This window comes from Rhineura floridana, chromosome 8, assembly GCF_030035675.1.
Source record: "Rhineura floridana isolate rRhiFlo1 chromosome 8, rRhiFlo1.hap2, whole genome shotgun sequence".
Taxonomy (NCBI): domain Eukaryota; kingdom Metazoa; phylum Chordata; class Lepidosauria; order Squamata; family Rhineuridae; genus Rhineura; species Rhineura floridana.
Genome location: NC_084487.1, coordinates 90,594,339 through 90,616,430, shown reverse-complemented (window position 1 = coordinate 90,616,430; position 22,092 = coordinate 90,594,339). Strand labels below are relative to the sequence as shown.

Here is a 22,092-nt window from a genome sequence, read left to right as displayed (position 1 = left end):
GCTCTGTGGGTGGTTAGGAGGCAACGAGGGAGGAGGTAGAGAGAGAGACGGGGTGGAGTGGAGAAAACAATTGTTTTAAAAAATGGATGGTGGTGGTGAAGAACAGAGTGGAGGGAAAAAGGAGCCGGAGGGCAAGAACATGGATAAAAGGGGAGGAGGAAGCAGCAGCAGAATGGAAATAAAGAACTGTGGAGGTGAAAGATGACAACATGTGTGTGTGTGTACTGTGTTTGCACTTGGTACACAAAGTGGCCTCCACCACCCTCTGTGGCTATTGTGCTGCATTTGCAATATTTTAACTTTTTTGCATCTCAGGGGAAAATGTTTGCTTGGGTGAGTGTCTCTTAGTTAGTGGCAAGCAGCGGCATCACTTGCGGGCTGTGGGGAGTGTGGACCGCACCCAGGTGACACCATGAGAGGGGGGTGACACCCAGAGAGCCGCTCCAAGCCCAGTGGAGTCAACCAGGCTTGTCTCTGTGCTGTTGGTGTCCCGCTGCGGCCGCCAGGCTGCGCCGCGCTGCCCACTGCCAGAAGTAGCTGAAGGAGAGGAGGAGGACCCCAGCGGAGAAGGTGGCTGTGCGCGCCCCACCACTTCCCTGTGCCCCCCACGGCTGCTTCCCCGCAAGGCGCCCGCGGAGAGCAAGAGGTTCCCTCCAAACTCTTTGCAAATGTCACTTCCAGGAGGCAAGACCCAAGCAAGCCTACTTCAGCCTGAGCGGGGGCTCCTGGGCAAACATGTGGGGCTAGCGACAGCCCAGAATAAAGTAAAACAAACCAGGAGGAGCCCCCCCCCTCTCTCTCTCACACACACACACACACACACAATAGGCTTTCAGTGTCTGTAGTTCTGTAGTCAGAGGGTGCCAGATATATAACAAGGTTTATAGGCTTTCAGTGTCTGTAGTCCTTCAGTCAGAAGGTGCCAGATATATAACAAGGGTTAATGCTGTTATCCCAAAATTTATCTGTCGCCCTGGGAATATGTTTTTTCCCCTGCAGGGCTCTGGGGAATGAAGCCAAATATTATCAGAGGAAGGCTCGCTCATGACAGTCTTTAGGGAAGAAAGAGAAAGGGTGTTTGAGAGGTAGGTTCAGGAAATAATGTTTTAAGGAGAGCTCCCTGTGAGATCGCCTTCATGTTGCCTATGAAGATAGATGTTTGTTTGCAATCATTGTGCATAGGTTTAAAATGGAGGGGGTAGGTGCAAACTTTGATCAAGAACAGATGAAAAGCTTTAACTACAGATTCACCCTCCACACACACAATCTGAGACTAGTAGGACATACCAGGCTTTGCATATTATTATTATTTATTATTATTATTATTTATTAAATTTGTATACCGCCCCATAGCCGAAGCTCTCTAGGCGGTTTACAACAATTAAAAACATTAAAAACAAATATACAAATTTGCTCCCTCCTCCCCTAGTTGGATTTGATGAGAGAAAGCATGAAGATGACTCTACTAGCTTGCAACCAAAGCTGGCCTTCCAAGTAGAATAATGATGACTTTCTTTCTAATGATATGAACCCTGGGCAGGTCAACTGAAGTGAACCATGCTCATTAGAACTCAGTATGGCATGTGAGTTGAACTTTGTGCTGTTTTCTCAAAAATCACACAGGATGGATCAATTAATGACAATTAGTTATTAAGGGGGGTATTCAATACTTGACCTACTCAGAGTAGATCCATTGAAGTTACTAGAGATGACTAATTCCAATGGCTCTGCTCTGAGTAGGGCTTAGTTGAATACAACCCTAAAATTCTATTTCTTTCCAGGGGAAGGGTCATAACTTTACATACTGAAGGTCCTAGGTTCAGTCCTCAGCATCTCCAGGTAGGGCTGGCAGAGACTCCAGAAACCCTGGAGATCCGCTGCCAGTCATTGTAGACAGTACCGAGCTAGATGGATCACTGGCCTTCTCAGTAGGGCATCCTTCTGTGTCCTTCCTTTGTAAACCAGGTGCTGAGGAGAAACATCAGGGGGTGGTTCATTCTTCTATGTTGTGCTTACAAGTTTCCAAAATGGCCACTGCTGGGTGGACTGGATGACTTTTGGTCTGACACAGCAGGGTCCTTCTTGTGTTCAGTATCACTATCTTTATTTTTTTTGTTTAAAATATTAGCAGGAGGGGAAAATGAGAATATATGAAGTAATAATTATAAGAATGTATACTTCAGAGCATGTGCAAAGTGCGTCTCAACACAAGTCCCATATATTTGGAAGCCACCACTGTCTAGGTGTTGAGGGTAGATGATTAAGAGTGTGGGGGGTGGGATATGGGAATGTGGAGTTGTTTGCGCAGAGGGTCACTGCTTGAGTTCTAATATGAGGTTTGGGGGGGGATGACACTTAGACTTGCCTGAGAGTTTCTTATTTATTTATTTAATTTATATTCCGGCCTTCCTCCCAGAAGGAGCCCAGGGTGGCAAACAAAACACTAAAACACTCTTAACACATCTTAAAAACAGACTGCAAAACATCTTTAAAAACATCTTTAAAAACGAAGCTTTAAAAACATCTTAGAAAGCAATTCCAACACAGATGCTGCTCTTGTCCTGTTTATTTTCAGATGTGATTGTGGTTTCTTGAGAGCCAGTGTAGTGTAGTGGTTAGAGTGTTGGACTATGACCTGGGAGACCAGGGTTTGAATCCCCACACAGCCATGAAGCTCACTGGGTGACCTTGGGCCAGTCACTCACTGCCTCTCAGCCTCAAAGGAAGGCAATGGTAAACCCCCTCTGAATATCGCTGACCATGAAAACCCTATTCATAGTGTCGCCATAAGTCAGGATCAACTTGAAGACAATCCATTTCCCATTTGTGGTTTCTTAGCTGAAAATCTTAGAGAAAATCACTTTTCATGTGCTCTTACTATTTAACATGCTTATAAGGCTGAACCCAGGCACTGGAAACATGCATGCACATAGCTAAGCTTTGGTGAATTCCGACTAAAATGAAACTCTGGGCATGGGACATTTTGGGGTTGCCTGAGGAAGAGGAGGGAAATCCTGGGCTCCTATTGGGAGGAAGGGCGGGATATAAATCTAATAATAAATGAAATAAAAATAAAGACATTGGCAGCAGGACTTAGGCTGCACAAAACCATTGTTTTCTTACCGAATTTTCACTTTAACCACATGAAACTATGTATAAATGTAAATACATTTAAGCTGTGTGTATGATATTGTAATTTAAAGGTGTAATTTTAAATTGTGCTAGTTGTTTATGCCATTACATTCAGTGATATATGGGGATTACGATTTACGAGCAGCATTAGTACAAAAAACATTACTAAGGATTCTGTATGGTCTTGTATGGGAGGAGGTTCATGGGAGTGACACTATGAGTTACCGCACCGGGTGACACCAACCCTAGTGACACCACTGGTGGCAAGGCAGGGTCCGGGAGGTGGTTAAGTGAGAGAGATTATGCTTGCTGGTTGAGTGGGAGCGGGGTTGCACTTGGTTTGACGTGCAAAGATCTGAGTAGTGGCCTCTGCCTCCCTCCCCACCTCACCAGCAGAGAGACCACCATTGCTATCTTATGGATAAAAAGAATTATTCTACTACCTCTGTATGTGTGTGTTTAATGTTAATGTTGTTTTAGGCTACTTAGATGTGCAGCAGCCAAGGGCAGCACCTTGTAGGCATTTTTTTAAAAAAGTAACTGAAATGTAATTGTAGTGATTTCTTTTAAGAAAAAGTAACATAATCAGTTACTTTCAGAGCAATTGTAATTATAATGGAAATTACTACTTTTGGGGGCCATGTAATTGTAACTGTAATTTATTACTTTTTAAAAATAATCTTCCAAGCTCTGCGCTTACCATGAAAACCCTAGTCATAAGGACATCATAAGTTGGGATCGACTTGAAGGCAGTCCACAGATGTACAGATAATTGATAAAACGGAGAGGATATTTGCCAAATAACCCTGAAAAAAAGGAAATACTAAAACCTGGAAATATGTACATGAAAAAGTTGTATACTTGAAAACCATGTCTTAGACATGATTTGTGAACATTTGGTGTTCAGTTGATTCTGGGGTTGATTGTAGAGACCTCTGTTACTTTCACTACCACTTCTCCACAGTATAGGGTTAAGGTTGTGTTGACAGTTCTACGTATCCTTGCTTATTGGCCTTTAAGAACTAAACATTTTACCACTGAGTGTAATTTAAGCTCAAGAAGAACTCTAGACATACAATAAACAAGAAAAATAAATGGAAATTTTGTGATCTATAAGGAAATCCATTCTGTATTATTAAGAATTCATGACATCTCTGGATCACATACTCTCATCTTCCTTATATGAGCTCTAGAACTGGGGGCTGTGCTCTCCTATGGACTAGCTTCCCCAAAATGTCATTTCTTTGGCATTAGTAAACAGAACAATGTGATCTTAAGAACTTTTTTACAAAATACGCTTATTGTCAAGTGATGTCTCTTAAGTATGCCTGGGGGCTGGATACCCTTAGCAGATATATTCTCGGTTCAAAATTCTTATGATTGATTACTTCAAGGTTCATCTTTGCCTCATTTATCCATGTTTGTTACTATATAATTATTGCTTGTTACTTATACAGTATAAGCTAATGTAAATATCGAACATAAGAAGAGCCCTGAAGGATCGAGCCAAAGGTACACCTAGTCCAATATCCTCTTCTTACAGTGGCCAAACAAATATTTGTGGGAAGCCCACAATAAGGAGTTAAGTGTAGTAGCACTCTCCGCATTTGTGAGTACAAGCAACTGGTATTCAGAGGCATACTGACTCAGACAATGGAGACACAACATAGCCATCATTTCTAGTAATCATTGATACCCTTATCTTCCATGAATGTTTCTAATTCTCTTTTAAAGGATCACTACCTGTTGTGGGAGCAAATTCTGTAGTTAACTATATGATCAGAAGCAATATGCTTCTGAATATCAGTTGCTGGAAACTGCAGGAACAGAGAGTGTTCTTGAGTTCAGGTCCTGCTTGCAGGCTTTCCATAAGCATGTGGTTGGCCACTGTAAGAACAGGATGCTGGACTAGATGGGCCATTGGCTTAATCCATCAGGCTTTTCTTATATTCTTCAGAAAAGGATGGGATTTTTCTTAAACCTGGTCCACAAGAGCACAGAAGCAACTGCCCCATCAACCTCAGTATGCCATCAAGCAGCCCCCACCTGCCTGCTTTCTTATAGTCAGTCAGGGAATGGCTCTGCCTATGATTGTCTCTGGCTGCACTGTTGGTCTCTCTGCCTTTTGCCCTACCAGTCTCAATTGGCACCAGCCACCACTCGGGTGGGGGGAGGGAAAGGTGAAGGAGGAGAAAGAAAACAAAAAGGGAAAGAAAAAAGGAAAGCTACTCTTTGGAAAAGCAGACCAAAAAAAAAAGGGAGGACAAAATATAATGGAGGCTTGGGACTCTGCTGTTACGTTGCTTGCAAGCCCAGTAGCAGTTCCACATGGCTGTTTCCCTCTGGCCTGCCTGTTCAGCCCTTCATGCTGCTGTTGATGCTGATCAAGAGGGCATTCCAAGTCCACAAAAGTTTTGCATTGAGAGAGCATACATGCTGGGTGATAGCTCCACATGGTTTTTAAAAAGTCCCTTCACCCAGGCCAACCAGCTCAGCTCCTCTTATTGCTGCTGATAATTAAAGGGGTGTTCCAAGCCCGCCATTGAGGGTGTCTGGATTTCTAGAGCTGCCACATGGGTTTCAGACAGCCTGCTCAGCCCTTCATGCTGCTGATTGGTTGAACTGTGGAATGCAGAAATGGCCCGGGCAGTTGACACGATCGCTCCTGCACGCCCTCTCCTTTGTAGAGCTCATGCAGCTCCATGGTATACTCCGGAGCTGAGAGCGATGAAACAGTATAGGAGACGGCTGGAGTGCAGATGGAGTCGAACTCCTGACGGATGCAATCATGCACTGGTAAGTGCCTATACTGGTAAGTGCCTATACTAAGTTATACTCAGAGGCAATAAGGGCAGCAAAAAAGCAATATTTTGCTGCCACTATTAAAGCATCTATTTGCCGTCCAGCGGAGCTCTTTAAAGTTGTCCGTGGGCTATTGTCTTCTGGCCCTAGGGACTCGGTGGAATCATCTGAGGCCCGCTGTAATGAATTTGCTAGGCACTTCCAGGATAAAATCTTTTGCATCCGTCGGGACTTAGACTCCAATGTTACAGCAGTTGAATCGAATGAGGTATCCAGAGCACGGCCTTGTCCTGATTCTTTGGATGAGCTTCAGTTGGTACAGCTTGAGGACGTTGACAAGGTGCTTGGATTGGTGCGTGCAACCACTTCTAAGTTGGACCCTTGCCCCTCTTGGCTAATAAAAGCTAGCAGGCATGGAACAGCCGGCTGGTCCAGGGAAGTTATAAATGCCTCATTGCAAGAGGGAGTGGTCCCTAGCTGCCTGAAAGAGGTGGTGGTAAGACCACTTCTGAAGAAACCGTCCTTGGACCCAGAAAATCTTAACAATTACAGGCCGGTAGCAAATGTCCCATTCCTGGGCAAGGTCCTCGAACGAGTGGTTGCCAGCCAGCTCCAGACACTCTTGGATGAAACCGATTATCTAGATCCATTTCAATCGGGTTTCAGGCCTGGTTTTGGTACGGAGACAGCCTTGGTCGCCCTGTATGATGACCTTTGTCGGGAGAAAGACAGGGGGAGTGTGACTCTGTAGATTCTCCTTGATCTCTCAGCGGCTTTTGATACCATCGACCATGGTATCCTTCTGGGGAGACTCGCTGATTTGGGAGTTGGTGGCACTGCTTGGCAGTGGTTCCGCTCCTACTTGGCGGGTCGTCTCCAGAAGGTAGTGCTTGGGGAGCACTGCTCGACACCCTGGGTACTCCAGTATGGGGTTCCACAGGGATCAGTTTTGTCCCCCATGCTTTTTAACATCTATATGAAGCCCCTGGGTGCGGTCATCAGGAGTTTTGGAGTGTGTTGCCATCAGTATGCTGATGACACGCAGCTCTACTTCTCCTTTTCATCTTTTTCAGGTGAGGCTGTCAATGTACTGAACCGTTGCCTGGCTGCGACAATGGACTGGATGAGAGCTAATAAACTGAGGCTTAATCCAGACAAGACCAAGATGCTGTTAGTGGGAGGTTCTGCCGACCGGATGGTGGATGTTCAACCTGTTCTGGACAGGGTTACACTCCCCCTGAAGGAGCAGGTTCGTAGTTTGGGAGTTCTTTTAGAACCTTCACTGTCACTTGAGGATCAAGTAGCCTCGGTGGCACGGAGTGCCTTTTACCAACTTCGTTTGGTGGCCCAACTTTGCCCCTATCTGGATAGGGATGACCTCGCTTCAGTTGTTCATGCTCTGGTAACCTCTAAACTAGATTACTGCAATGTGCTCTACGTGGGGCTGCCTTTGAAGACGGTTCGGAAACTGCAGCTCGTGCAAAATGCAGTGGCCAGATTGATAACAGGGACCAGGCGGTCCGAACATATAACACCGATTCTGGCCCACTTGCATTGGCTGCCTATATGTTTCCGGGCCCGGTTCAAGGTGCTGGTTTTAACCTATAAAGCCTTATATGGCGCGGGACCACGATACCTGATGGAACGCCTCTCCCGATATGAACCTACCCGTACGCTACGCTCAGCATCGAAGACCCTCCTCCGGGTGCCTACTCAGAGGGAGGCTCGGAGGGTGGCGACAAGAAAGAGGGCCTTCTCAGTGGCTGCCCCCGAATTATGGAATAGTCTTCCTGATGAGGTACGCCTGGCGCCGACATTACTATCTTTTCGGCGCCAGGTTAAAACTTTCCTCTTTTCCCAGGCATTTTAGTATGTGTAAAAATGTTTATGTTTTACATTTAAATTTTAAGCTTTTAAAAAAACTGTTTTAAATATGTGTTTCATTGTATTTTATGCTGATTGTTGTGAACCGCCCAGGGAGCTTCGGCTATGGGCGGTATATAAATTTAATAAAATGAAAATGAAAAAATGAAATGATGATCAAAGGGGCATTCCAAGTCCGCCATTGAGGCTGTGTGTGAACTGTGTGTCAGCTCTGTGGAGCTCTTACAGTGCTCCCCCGCTCTGCTAACTCCGCACCACCCAACCCATGCACTGACTGCTGCTGGACAAATTGGTCTACCTTTGCTACTTTCTCCTAACTGACTTGCTGGCAACTCTTTGCCACTTTCTCTGTCCCTCCTTCTCCTAATGTTAACACCCATCTGTCACTGCTGGCATCCATTGAGAACTGAAGGTGGGCATGTGCAGACAGGACCAAACAAGAATTGGGACTGAGGAGAAGGCACCCATCATCATCACTTCAATCTGACATGGACTCTGGAGGGAGCTATTGCTGTCACTTCTGGTACAGGAGAAAGTGGATAGCATTGCAGATACCATAGCATGCCTCTGTGGATGATCCGTACTGTAGAATTTTCCCAGACATTGGTCTGTAAAGGTGCAGAATCCACATTTGTGAGTGGAAAGTCGCTTGAAAAATAAAGAACTGTGGAGGTGAAAGATGACAATAGTTATCTATTTTGAAAGTTGTATTCTTTAGAATAATTTAAGAATTATGAGGACAAAACTATAAGATAAAGTAAAAGAAGGAAATTATTTCAAAGATAAGATGGGAGGAATAATTGTTTTGGAGGCAGAGGGAAAGCATAAGTCTATTACCTTGTTTTAAATAAACAGATAAAAAGAGACAAAGAAGGGACAGGAAAGCTAGGCATGACTATGAAAGAAACTGGAAATGAAAGGAGGCGGAATAAAGACATTTAAGCAAGGAAAGAAACAAGTGAGTTAGTAATTCTTTTCACAGTTTAGTTTTCCTCTTGCTTATGTGTTAAATAGGGAATTCAGTTTCTGTCTGATAGATTCATTTCATTTCCTAACCTTGTAGCTGACTTGGATAGGAATTCAGCAATACTGTGATAGTTTGGTATGAAGTTCGCTGACCTCTGTGCAGTCCATATATGGATTCTTGGTCTGTGTAGGGCCCATTCAGGAAACTTCTAAAGCTAGGCTAGAGTTTTTTGGGGAATTCCAAACTTCAGACCATGGTTTAATTTCTTGGCATGTTCAGAAGTTGGAACCATAGTTTCCTGTTTCAGATTATATGGGAAACTATGGTTAATTTGTGACTGCTTGGCTTAATTGTGGTTCGCACAAATGGGTGAGTAAAGGGACTGTATAGGAAAAATATCTGCTTAATATGCTGAAACGTTGTCTGAACTGGGCTATTAAGGACTTTTTTTTCCTTGTCCCTTTTCATAGGACTTGCTTTGGATATAGGATTTACTTTGGAGTTTCATATTGTAACCTTTATTTTGTTTGATTTACCAACTTTAAAATTCTGAAAGGAAAAATCCCTTTTCAAAAGTGAATGGTAATGAAATACTATTTAGCAAAATACTAGATGAGTTTGTGCATCGGAAAGAAAAACATAACAATTTTCAGAATTTCTTTCAATATTTTTAATGTAATTTGAAATCAATAGTTACTTACCTAAGAACAGTTGCAGTAGAATTTTATGTTTTCCACCATTGGAACAGCACAAGTAAACAAAATGGACTCCAATATGCCAATATACTGTACTGTGCATATTGTCGAAACAAAAACATCACCATGCATTATTGGGTAGAAACTAGTACATGCTTAATTTTATTTCGTACTTCCTTGTGCTGTAACAGTACATCTAAGCAACTGTTTAGTGAATCTGTATGAGATGTGCTCCAGATTTGCTGCATCCCATGGAACAGGCTTTGCCAACCTGTTGCCTGCACGTGCCATGACACCGCAAAGGCCTTCAATGGCGCCATCAGTAGGTAGCCCTGAATCTGAGCTTTCATTTTAAAAAAGTAAGTCTCTAGCCCTCCTAGAAGGAACATTATGGAGCAAAATGTGCAAGTACCCTTCTAAGCGATTTCTGTGAAATGAGTCGGTCTGACTGCTCCTGCCATGGAATGAAGTCAGAGCTGTGATTGATAAGTGAGTTGTTTGGACACCAAGTAATAGGAATCTCTGGGGTCCTAAAGAACTGCTGTTTCTCCTACCCTTTAGTACACTTTTTTCTTCTTATGACTCATTTTGTAGACTTTGGAATATCTGTATTTTGCCCTAGCAATCAGGATGCATCTTTCGTTTGCCTGAGATCAGAAATTGTGTAGAAGATATTTTCTGCAAATACTACTACACAATAAATGTGGGTGAATGTTAAAGAATTCTCTTTCCTCCCAAAGACAAATGTGAGAACTTTCCAAAGAAGCTTAGGCATGTTTCCTGCTTTTCAGGAGCTAAAGACCAGGGACTCATTAAGAATTCACTGTATAGTTAACTACAGAACAATGCTATACATGTCTACTCAGACGTTAAGTGGTTTTGTGTTTAATAGGGCCTTATTTCCAGGTAAGTAGTACAGGATGGCAGCCTAGGCTTTGGTTTAGGATTGGCATTGGGGAAAAAACAGGGTTCTTGTGCTTTTAACAGCTATATAGCAGTCAGAAAATTCAACAGGCCAAGCAGTTTCTAGTACGGAATTATGGGAAACGCTTAACCATGACTACTCTCTAATTTTGTATTATGCCATGCACTCATGGTAGCCATTTTGTGACTAGTGCCCACAGTACACTCTCAGAATTTGAAATGAGGCCACTAGCCCAAAAAGGTTGACAGCCCCTGGTTTCTACCACAGAGAACCCTATGGATCTACCCCAGAGTAGATCTGATTTTTTTCAAATAAAGTTACCCTTTTCTCACACACTTATAAATCAGTCATTTTCATTTCTGCCTTCAAGAATTATACACTTATGGCTTGTTCTTTACTTCAGCTCCTTGATCAAAAGTCTGTTTCCTCCTTCTCTGCAACCTGATACTTAACAAGATGTGTAGTCAGCAGTGCTTAATGCCATGTGATTCCTTGTACTGGACAAATTTGACGGTTCTGTGACATTTTAGTTAAAAATTGTGCATTGCACTGCAAATTAAAACTACAGACATCAGTAGAATAACATTCATTAAATAAGTGCTATGTGTTTTTTTCTGTTACACTATATATTTCAACATTCTGAGAGTTAATTAAAACTGTAGCTGAGTCATATATACTCAATTAGTTCCTGATTTGGCTTCTCAGTTAGAAATTCCCTTATGTACAGTGACCAATACTGCCACTTGCAAGACCAATGCTGTCTTGCAATCACCTGAGCACTGAAAACATGGTTGTTTGCAACCAGGAAAGATAGATGACATATACATGGCATGTTGAACTGATCTTCAGATTAGATATTCAATCTTATGCACATATTGTAGAGGTAAAAGCCAGATATTCTATCCTATGCAAATATTGTGAAGATAAAAGTCATTAAACATTGTAGGACTTACTTTTGAGTAAACATGCATAGGACTGCACTGTGAGAAACTCCAAGCAAGTCAAAGAACATGCACAACTACAGTGAATACAGTCTTTCTCCATTAAAAAGCTTGACATGGGATTTTGGTTTATTCCTCTTAATTTAGTTTGCTTAAGGAAAAAAAGAGAATTATTCCCATGATCTATGCCACCTTTATTCATGGATTTTAAAGTAATTAAAATGACCTGCTGCTCAAAACACCATTCCCCAAAAGTATGCAGAAAGCAACTGAAAGGATTATAGTTGTAATTTTGGCCAGTTTTAAAACAAAGTAAACCTTTTCTCCTTGGCATATATGATGGTAATAAATGCCGCCCTGAGTTCCAGTTAGCCGCCCTGAGTTCCAGTTTTGGAAAAAGGGCAGGGTAAAAATAAAGATTTTTTATTATTATTATTATTATATCTATCATTTATTATCTGCTCTTTAAAACTGTCCTTGATTTTGCATGTTAAGCTTACCTTCTAATTGCTCATTTTATCAGATACTGTCATCATATAGTCCAAGTGTCTGTGTAAAAAGTTGATTGCAAAGATTTGCTCAAGCCTAGCTGAAAACGGGGAGCTAGAAATTGGTATAAAAGTAAGAGATATTTGATTAACATTACATTTGCTGTGGTGTTAACATTTCTTAATGAATAATGTAGGTTTGCATCTTTTATTTTATACCTACTAAAATGTTAAACGTAATGTAATTTCAGATGCGGACAGAACTAGAAAAAAATATCTCCAAGGAATTAGAACAAGGTATGTTAAGCTGCATGCTAGCAATTTTACAAAATGATGGCAGTAATAATTACAGATATTGTGCCAAAACACTGTTTCATTTTTCTAGTTTCCAAATTAGATAAAATCTTTACTGAAGTGCTGTTTTCATGAACTTTTAAATTAGTGTAAATGATATAACTCCCTTTGAGCAATATCACGTTTCAAAAATATACACAATATTTATTTATTTATTTATTGCAACAGATTCTTAGTAGCTAAATTAGTGTTTTTGGTTCTGTGACCAGTACCAATGATTTAATAGATTCCAGTGCAAGAACCCTGGGCTTTTCTGCGTGGAAAATTCACATGAAATGTATTGTCACTTCTGTACCAGTGAGTTTGTTGGTCTTCCCTGAGAGTTAGTAACTTCCACACATGCTTGTATATGTAAAGTTGAACCAATTTTATTGGAAAACTGGCCTAAACCAAAGTATCCCTTCATCTTTGTAATTAAATGACTGACTGGCACCAAATGTTTGTTTATGAAGGATTTCCACAGATTTGTTTTTAAGCAACTTCTCAAGAAAGTGTTCATTTTATGTTATTACAATAGCCTTGCTATTTCTAAAAAGATATACAGTAGGGCCCCGCTTTACAGCGTTCCGCTAATACAGTGGTTGTGAATTGTAGAAAGGCCACGCTTTACAGCGCTTGTTCCGCTTTTACGGTGTTTTTTTGCTGCCGGGGCCATTTTGGTCAATGTAAGTCAATGGGATCCGCTTTACAGCAGTTTTTGCTTTACAGCGGGGGTCCGGAACGTAACCCGCTGTATGAGCGGGGCCTTACTGTAATCCTTTACCCATAGAAGACTAACGATCATACTGAGATACCTCACAGGCTTACTGTGTGGTTGAACATAAGTGTAAAGGACTATAAAAATAATTAAGAATATATGGATAAACAATTTTATGTCTTTAAATGAAATAAAAGTATTTGAACATAAGAAAATGGGTTCCTTGAGCAGCTGCTTAAAAATGGATCTTTGAAAATGTTTCATAATTAAACTAATTTGTTGCTTTCCAGTATGTTGGGGACAGTTCCAACATTGAGCAAGCAGACGTCCATTCAAGCAAAGGGACTTTCACTTTCTCTCATCCCCTGGCAGCTTTTGATGCCCCCCAAAAAATATGTTCTGTAGGGTTGGGGAACCGTTCAGAGCACATTTTGTGGGTGCACGGGAGGTTACAAGGGAAGAAGAAGCTCCATTACACAGGCATTACACAGGTTATGCTCCTGGGTGGACACTGTTAGATGTCACCCTTGGCTACAAAGATGAATGTTTGTTACTCAGACTTTAGCACCTTGAAAACAACAGAAAGTAGTCATAACTACCTTGTCACTTTGGAAATCTATGGAACAGGTGACTAACGTAGTATGAGTCCAATCCAAACACTTGCCCAAGCCCACACAAGTCCAGTGCTGAGGTAGGATTTGAATGTTGGTATGACAAGTTGTGTAGCCATTTATCCACCCTAGCTGCTTCCAGACTAGGTGATTAATCTAGAATTCTCATCCTTTGTTTACACACTTATTACTGATCACCCAGATGTAGCTATCAAACAATTGTTCTTTCATTGTTCCCTTCTTCTTCTGTTCCTTTTGAGACCTCATTTATTTAGACTTTTCAAAAAGTCAGAGCAGCACAAACCCAGCTAGAATAGCTCATCTGAGCACTACAGTACTATTCCTTTCCTTCCCCAGTTAGATTTACAATCCAGGTTCCCCTCCCCCCACTTCCGTGTTGCACTGAAATCTGTGTTTAGGCTCTGAGTGGAGGAGGTGGGTGAGCAAGAACATTTTATTTAAATACAAAATCACAAGCAGCCCTGATGCAAAATACAGTGATTGTAACAGTAGATACCAATTTTAGCAGTTTTTGCAGATCTACTTTAAACAGTCAATATAGTCACGTCTCTTTTTATTGCTTTCTGCAGATTGATTTACCGGTTTAGACAGTGAATCAAATTTTTATGAAGGACTGAAAGTTATCATCACTGTGTAAATCTTATCCCAAGGTCCATATTTGAAGATACATAGGTGCTGGAGAATGTCAAAAATCTGTACAGTTAGAAAATGTAATAAAAATGTCTTGCCACGTGAAAAGATTACAGAGTCTAATCTTTTTATCACCCTTAGCTGCTGTGTAAATCTCTCAGCAATGACAATATTCCAGACTTTATAATACCATTTGTGCAAATCTAGCTCCTTTAAGATCTTCTGTTGCCACACAACTTTGCTGCTGTTATTAAAAATACAAGCAAGTTGGGGGTGTGCCAGTATATGGAATGGCAGGTGCATGAAGTGCTAGCTCTGGGTCTTGCTGCATTGTATTTTATGACATGCCTGTAAAAACATAAGAAGAGTCTGCTGGATCAGGCCAGTGGTCCACCTAGTCCAGCATCCTGTTCTCACAGTAGCCTACCAATTGCCCATGGGAAACCCGCAAGCAGGACCTAAGTGCAAAGAGCACTCTCCCCTCCTGCGGTTTCCAGCAACTGGTATTTGGAAGCATGCTGCCTCCTTCCATAGAGGCAGAGCATAGCCATCATGGCTAGTAGCCATTGATAGCTTTTTCCTCCATGAATTTGTCTAATCTTTTAAATCCATCCAAGTTGGTGGCCATCACTGCCTCTTGTGGGAGTGAGTTTAACTATGTGCTGTGTGAAGTACATTCTTTTGTCTGTCCTGAATCTTCCAGCATTCAGCTTCATTGGATGCCCATGATAAAACATGACCAAAACCTACTCCTCTCTCCCTTCCTCCCCCCCCCAATTCTAGTTTTATTTTAGCTTGCTTTTAGGGTGTTGTAGGTGTTCAGTACAGGCTTGCTATATAGCCTGATAAGTATCTAATTTCTATGGTCTGCAGTATGTAGCTAGTTCATGCACGGTGAGCGAAGATAGGTCTTCTGCCCATTGGTGGATTGTTGGACTGTTTACTTTTCCAGTGCTGTAAAATAACACATTTAGCAACAATGAAGCACAACTAGGGATAGGATCTGTTAGCTGGTGTGAGACGGGCTGAGGAGAAAAGCTGCCTTCAGTGCCTCTCCACCTCTTCCTAGAGTCAACATGGTTGAGACTTGGCTTTTTTCCTCCTGTTTGGAGTGGTGGTGGGGTGCCAGAGAGAGAGAGAGTGCTGTAATGCTGTACTATACTATGAGTAAAAACAGTACAAGAACAATATATTCGAGGGGGGGGGAAACCAGTGTTGAGAAAAGCCACTGAAGTTCAAAGCAAATAGGATCGCTCCACGAAGATGGAGAATATGCAGACCACTGAAAAATTTGGTGCTAAATCAGAATTCAGTGGAATTCTCGCCCATCCCTAGGCACAACTAATCCATTCTCACTGCCATGGGATAAACTTCCACATAATACAGAGGTATCTTTATCTATGCTATCTTGTCTGTACATTTTAGTTTTGTTTCTAAGTTGACATGAACAGTGAAAAACAACAGGACAGAACCACGTAATATGTGTTAAGTAGCCTTCTGTATCATTTTCACCAGCAATTAAAGGAGGAAAAAAACTACAATTGAATGGAATCTACAAGGCCATCTAGTGTTTCTGTCAAATCAGGGGTCCAAGATTTCATTATAATCACCACCTATAATCATAGTTCAGCTCAATCAAATGCTGGAAATAGCTGTGGAAGACTATTAAGGCCATCAATATTAGTGGATCATCTAGTAGGAATAAGAGAAGATCAAAAATGAAAGGGGATGGGGAGAAAGAGTCAAAGGAAGGAGGTACAGACAGATACAGTAGGGCCCCACTCATATGGCAGGTTAGGTTCCAGACCCCCGCCAAAAAGCAAAAACCACTGAAAAGAGGATCAGCTGTAGCGCGGGGGTCTGGAACCTAACCCTCTGGCTGTGCCAGAGGAGGAGAAGATCAGCTGTAGCGTGCTACAGCTGATCTTCCCCTCCTTTGGCGCAATCAGCTCGAGCACAGGAGTCTGATCGCGCCAGAAGAGGAGAAGATCTCTTCCCCTCCTCTGGCGAGATCAGCTCGAGTGTGGGAGTCTGATTGCGCCAGAAGAGATCAGCTGTAGCGTGCTACAGCTGATCTTCCCCTCCTCTGGCATGATCAGCTGGAGTACGGGAGTCTGATCTTCCCCTCCTCCAGCGCGATCAGCTGGAGTACGGGAGTCTGACCCCCTAGGAGGAGAAGATCAGCTGGAGTGTGTTTCAGCTGATCTTCCCCTCTGCTGAGATCAGCTGGAGCGTGGGGAGCTCCAGCCCCCCTCCAGCTGATCGCCCCGCTGGCACCATATTAGCGGAACACCGAGGAGCGGGACCTTACTGTAGGGGGAGATGCAGGAAGGAAAAGGAAGAGGAAAAAGAAGGGGGGAAAGAAAAAGGAGGGGGAGAGGGAGGGAGGAATAGAGAAGGCCATACAGTTAGCTAACAAAAGAAATAAGGCTTACACTTCACACAGGGTTCTGTGTAAATTCTTTGAGTAAAAATTCATACTTAAATGGAAATAAACTATCAACCACAAGATTGATAATAAATCTCAATTATCACTATTTCCTCATTCAGAATGTGATTCCAGGCACTTTAATGGGAATTGTCAGTCAATTTTAACTGTAGCATCGAAACACCAGCCTGACACACAACATTAACAACAGCCCCAAAATGCTATCAAAATCCCTCTCAATTTTGCAGGAACCTGGCTTAGGAGTTTGTTCATTCCCTCTCTCTCTCTCACACACACACACACACATACACACACATGCAGCTTTACTGCCTGTGATGCCCGAGGTGGCCACAAGTGCAGTCCACCATCCCTTTGTTTCAATAAAGGGGGCAGAAACTGGCTCCTGTGGCTCACAGTGCCCTGCAGCCGCTAGCCAGACAAGAGATAAGAAAACACCACACCATGCCCCCTCCTCCATTTTGCAAAATGGGGGGGTCAAAAAAGGAGGGGAAATGGAAAGAGCAGCACAAATGGCCCAGAATATTCAACCTCCATAAGGATGAGGGCAGCCTGGCAGGAGATGGCAAAGATCCTTTCATTCCCTTCCCCAAATTCAGCACAAAAAAAAAAGTGGAGAAAAGGCAAAAACTCAAAAAACGGATTGGACATAGTGGCTGCAATGGCTCAGGCCCCAACCCCACAAACGTGAGGCAGGTAGCCTGGCAAGAGATGGGAAAAGGCCACCATCCCCATCCCATTCTACAAAAAGGTAACATTGAAAAAGTAACTATGGCTCAAAGCTTTGCCCCACTCCAAGCACGAGCACCTCCAGCCACCACTACCACACTGAAAGAAAACATACCACCACTCAGTCTCTGCAGTGTTGTCATTTTTTCTCCTGTATTCCTGACCTGAACGGAAAGAGAGGCGGACTGGCATCCAATTGTAAATGACTATGGGGAAGGGGTGTGCTCAGCCTACATGATGCCCGGCAAAGAACCTTTAAAGCCTGGTTTCTAGCCAGGTTTCTACTCCACATCATCCACTTTCATTAGTAACTTTTTAATAGGCCCTGGCTTGACTTAGTTTCTCAGTGTTGTGAAACACCAAATGTAGCACGCCTGCAGCGGTCTCCTCCACCTCCTGTTTTGAGTTAGGATTGACAATATTATCCCTTTTCTGCAGTAGACAGGATCATATTAATTCCCCTTGGTGTCTTCTTACTCTGGGAGGAAAAATAAGTCTGTCTTGCCAATTTGAAGTGCACAATCAAGTTGTGTTCCTTACCTTGCTGCATGCATCCTGCCCCACAAAGCCCATGGAGCTTTGAATTCTCCCTCCAGCTAGCTTCAGTGTTTAAAAGCTGCATTGGCTCCACATGAGTCACAGAAAGGAAGAGGATATTCCCCTCATTGCACTCTGCCTCAAACTGCTTTGTAAAGGGGACATACTTAATCATTTTGCAAAGTTTCAACTCAAGGAAATGGGTGAGGATTTGACCCTTTCACAACCCTGTGTCCTCTGTATCCCATCAAATGACACATACCCATACCCATTTTTCCCCTTCGCTGTGTGGATGGTCATTGTAGTATAGAGCCATCATTTTTTTATTATAGCTTAGAACAGGTATGGGGAACCTTTGACCCTTCAGATGTTGCTGAACTACAACTCCCATCATCCCTTGCTAGGAGCTGTTGTTCTGCACCATTTGGAGAGCTGCTCCTAGTTTAGAACAAGAGTGATGTTTTAATAATGCTAAGGAGTCCAGGTGTGGAAGCAGCTTGTCCCCTGGAGGCTGGTGAGGGGTAGAATGCAAAGTTCACATTTGATCAGTCCAATATGAAAACCCTTATAAATTATGTAAACAAGTTCAGATCTACAAATTTGCATCAGTGTCTAAAAGCAAAAGCCAGCTAGCTATTAGAAAGGTTATTAACATGAACATTCTAGTGGGCAGTTTGAAATAAAAGGAGGAACATCTCATTTTCAGAAATGCATTGTTTCATAAAATTAGGCTGCAGTCCTAGCCTCACTTGCCTGGGGGAAATCCCCACTGAAGTGAGTAGGATTTATTTCTAAGTAGGCATGGTTAGGATTACAGCCTAAATAAGTAATATCACTAAGGAAAACAAGTCATAATGGGCGACTGGAGTGGATACAATAGAGTCAAATAATAGATCAAAGTTGTAATTAACTTTTTTCAAGGGACTACCATGATTTAATGATTTTCAGTTACTTCAAAAAAAAATCAAATCATGATACATGCCTTCCTTAAAATATTTCTAAGTATTCCAGTGAAAATAATTTCAAAGTAAAGTCTGAATTTGTTTCAATGTAACATTCAATTCAGGCACGGTGCACTTTTTATGTTTTTTTTCCTAACCAAATATTTGAGTTCAACTGTTTTGAGTATCGGGAAAAAAAACATTGTGATATTTACACAGCATAACATACCATATTTCTTGTATATTAAATATAAATCAAATAAACATGCTAAACTAGATCTGTTTTTCAATGATGCAGAAAATTACTAGATCCAACTTTTCCAAAAAAAACCACATCACATCAGTGGTCTCTATTAGCCTTCTGCAATATGTAGATTACAGCAAAGCCTTTGACCGTGTAGATCATGAAAAACTATGGAATGCTTTAAAAGAAATGGGGGTGCCACAGCATCTCATTGTCCTGATGCTCAACCTATACTCTGCACAAGAGGCTACTGTAAGGACAGAATATGGAGAAACTGATTGGTTCCCCATCGGAAAGGGTGTGAGACGGGGTGTATTTTATCACCCTATTTGTTTAATCTGTACGCAGAACATATACGGAAAGCGGGATTGGACCAAGATGAAGGAGGTATGAAAATTGGAGGGAGAAATATCAATAATTTAAGATATGCAGACGATACCATACTCTTAGCAGAAACCAGTAATGATTTGAAACGAATGCTGATGAAAGTTAAAGAGGAAAGCACAAAAGCAAGACTACAGCTGAACGTCAAAAAGACTAAAGTAATGACAAGAGAAGATTTATGTAACTTTAAAGTTGACGATGGGGACATTGAACTTGTCAAGGATTATCAATACCTCGGCACAGTCATTAACCAAAATAGAGACAATAGTCAAGAAATCAGAAGAAGCTAGGACTGAGGAGGGCAGCTGTGAGAGAACTAGAAAAGGTCCTCAAATGCAAAGATGTATCACTGAACACTAAAGTCAGGATCATTCAGACCATGGTATTCCCAATCTCTGCGTATGGATGTGAAAGTTGGACAGTGAAAAAGGCTGATAAGAGAAAAATCAACTCGTTTGAAATGTGGTGCTGGAGGAGAGCTTTGCACATACCATGGACTGGGAAAAAGACAAATAATTGGGTGTTAGAACAAATTAAACAGAACTGTCACTAGAAGCTAAAATGATGAAACTGAGGTTATTATACTTGGGAGACATCATGAGAAGACATGATTCACTAGAAAAGACAATAATGCTGGGAAGAACAGCAGGGAGTAGAAAAAGAGGAAGGCCAAAGAAGAGATGGATTGATTCCATACAGGAAGCCACAGACCTGAACTTACAAGATCTGAACAGGGTGGTTCATGACAGATGCTCTTGGAGGTCACTGATTCACAGGGTCGCCATAAGTCGTATTCAACTTGAAGGCACATAACAACAACAAATATACAGTTACAAGGCAATGATTTAGAGTGCTCCAATATGACATATTCTGTGTCATATTACATTACTAATTAGCTGGAGAAAGATAATTATTGTAATTAGAGTGTAACCTTGGAAAACAAGTTGCTATAAAATTATCATGTCTGCATTTCATTCTTCCATAGCAAAATAAGCACGGTTTCTAAATTTGTCCTGACAAAATAGCCACCCCTGGAATTGTTTTGTTTCCTCCTTGATGTTAGCATTAATCTATGTTTGAAATTAATAGGAAAGCGTAACCCTTTCTTGTTTTTCAGCTACTGTTGAACTTGATGCTGGATCTGTTAGAGTTTCCCCTATAGGATCAATTGACGAATCATCAAAACAAGATCAAGTATCCAAGGCCACACAGGAGTATCTAGATGTTTTAAAGAAAAACTACATGATTTGAGTAAACTGAAAGAAGCTTGTAGAGGAGACTTGTTATATAACTTTATGATGTTGAATACATAAAATGTGAATTTTTATAGTTTTAATTTTATTATAAATTATAAATATATCAGACATGTTGTACTTGTATCTGGAAAAATACTGTATAGCCATATAGTTTCTTCTTTCATTTGTGATGAAAGCTGAATTTTTTAGTGAATACACACAATGTTTTTCAACCATTGACTAAGGCTGTAATCCAATACACACTTACCTAGGAGTGGGTCCCATTGAACCCAATAGAGCTTAATTCTGAGTAGAAATGTATTGGATTGTAGCCTAAGATGTCTGAGGATGATGGAAGTTGTAATCCAGCATTATCTGGGGACCCCAGTTTGAAGAACACTGCACTAGCCTGAATATGTTTTACAGAACTGCCCATGTTATCTTCTATTACAGGTAGATTTAAAACCAAAGCATTTCCTGAAATGTTTGGCATAATTTGCTACCTGGAATTTTGTATTAGATTGATATGCTGATCAGTAAGAGTTAAAATATTGTAGTTTTTATTGGATTTGTACTTTGTCAAGTAATAGTTAAAAATACTTGTGTGACACATTTACCTTGTGCCCACTTCTGTACTCTGTACACTTTCCTACTTTTGTCACAAGTATTTTTGTATAGTTTAGGACTGCACCATCAGGCATTCAACATTAGTGACTTTACCTGCAGTATTTAAATGTTCTATGCTGGCAGTAATGCCAGGAGACTTGACATTTGTATTTTTAAACAGTACATAAAATGCATTGAAATATTTAATTGAATAAAACTGGTTTACTCACAGTCCTTGATAGATTATTCCCTCCAATTTGTTTAGCATTTTCCAAAGCTGGTGCTGTTAGATGATTATGATGATGAAGCAGAAGAATAATTGTTCTCTTACTATATAAAATGTCTATTATTAGGTGCTATTTTATATAGAAAGCTAGTAGGTCTGGTTAATTGTTCATTTGGTTTTGGTTGATGAAAGTTTTGTCTCACAAATGGCAAGATAACTTAAGAGTTTTGACTTAAATGAGGGCACTACAGCATCTGATGTGTTTGAATTGGGGTGCCAGTAAAGCCTTTATACAGGGCTGTGCCATTGATACACTGCCTGTAAGAAAGGACTGACAAGGAGGTAGCGCTGGGTGAAAACCTTACTCACTTTGCTTACAACCCCTCACAAAAACTTTATACGACACTGAATTGTGCCAAATACAAGTTAAACTCACTGATGGCCTATAAGGTGGATTTCACCCTGACACATGGGTGTGGAATATCCAGCTGGATATTGTTGTATCACCTGTGCCAACAAACCCCCAGAAATAATATTCCTTTAATCAAATACCAAGATAATAAGGTGTATCCGACACCATAAGAATTCAACACTCAA

General features: G+C 41.5%; 1 protein-coding gene across 6 annotated transcripts in view; it reads left to right on the top strand.

The window, feature by feature from the left end:
* Nucleotides 1-21,492, top strand: part of ANKRD26 (ankyrin repeat domain containing 26) — a 198,269-nt gene extending 176,777 nt beyond the window's left edge. For 5 of the 6 annotated variants that reach the window (XM_061640078.1, XM_061640076.1, XM_061640074.1 and 2 more), the window contains 2 exons: nucleotides 12,086-12,131; nucleotides 20,546-21,492. In XM_061640078.1, coding sequence (XP_061496062.1) covers nucleotides 12,086-12,131; nucleotides 20,546-20,679 — 180 coding nt within the window. In that variant the 3' untranslated portion in view covers nucleotides 20,680-21,492. Of the gene's footprint in view, nucleotides 1-12,085; nucleotides 12,132-14,086; nucleotides 14,217-20,545 lie in introns of those variants that run through there. The other variant, XM_061640077.1, reaches the window with a different exon arrangement.
* Nucleotides 21,493-22,092: the final 600 nt, after the last annotated feature.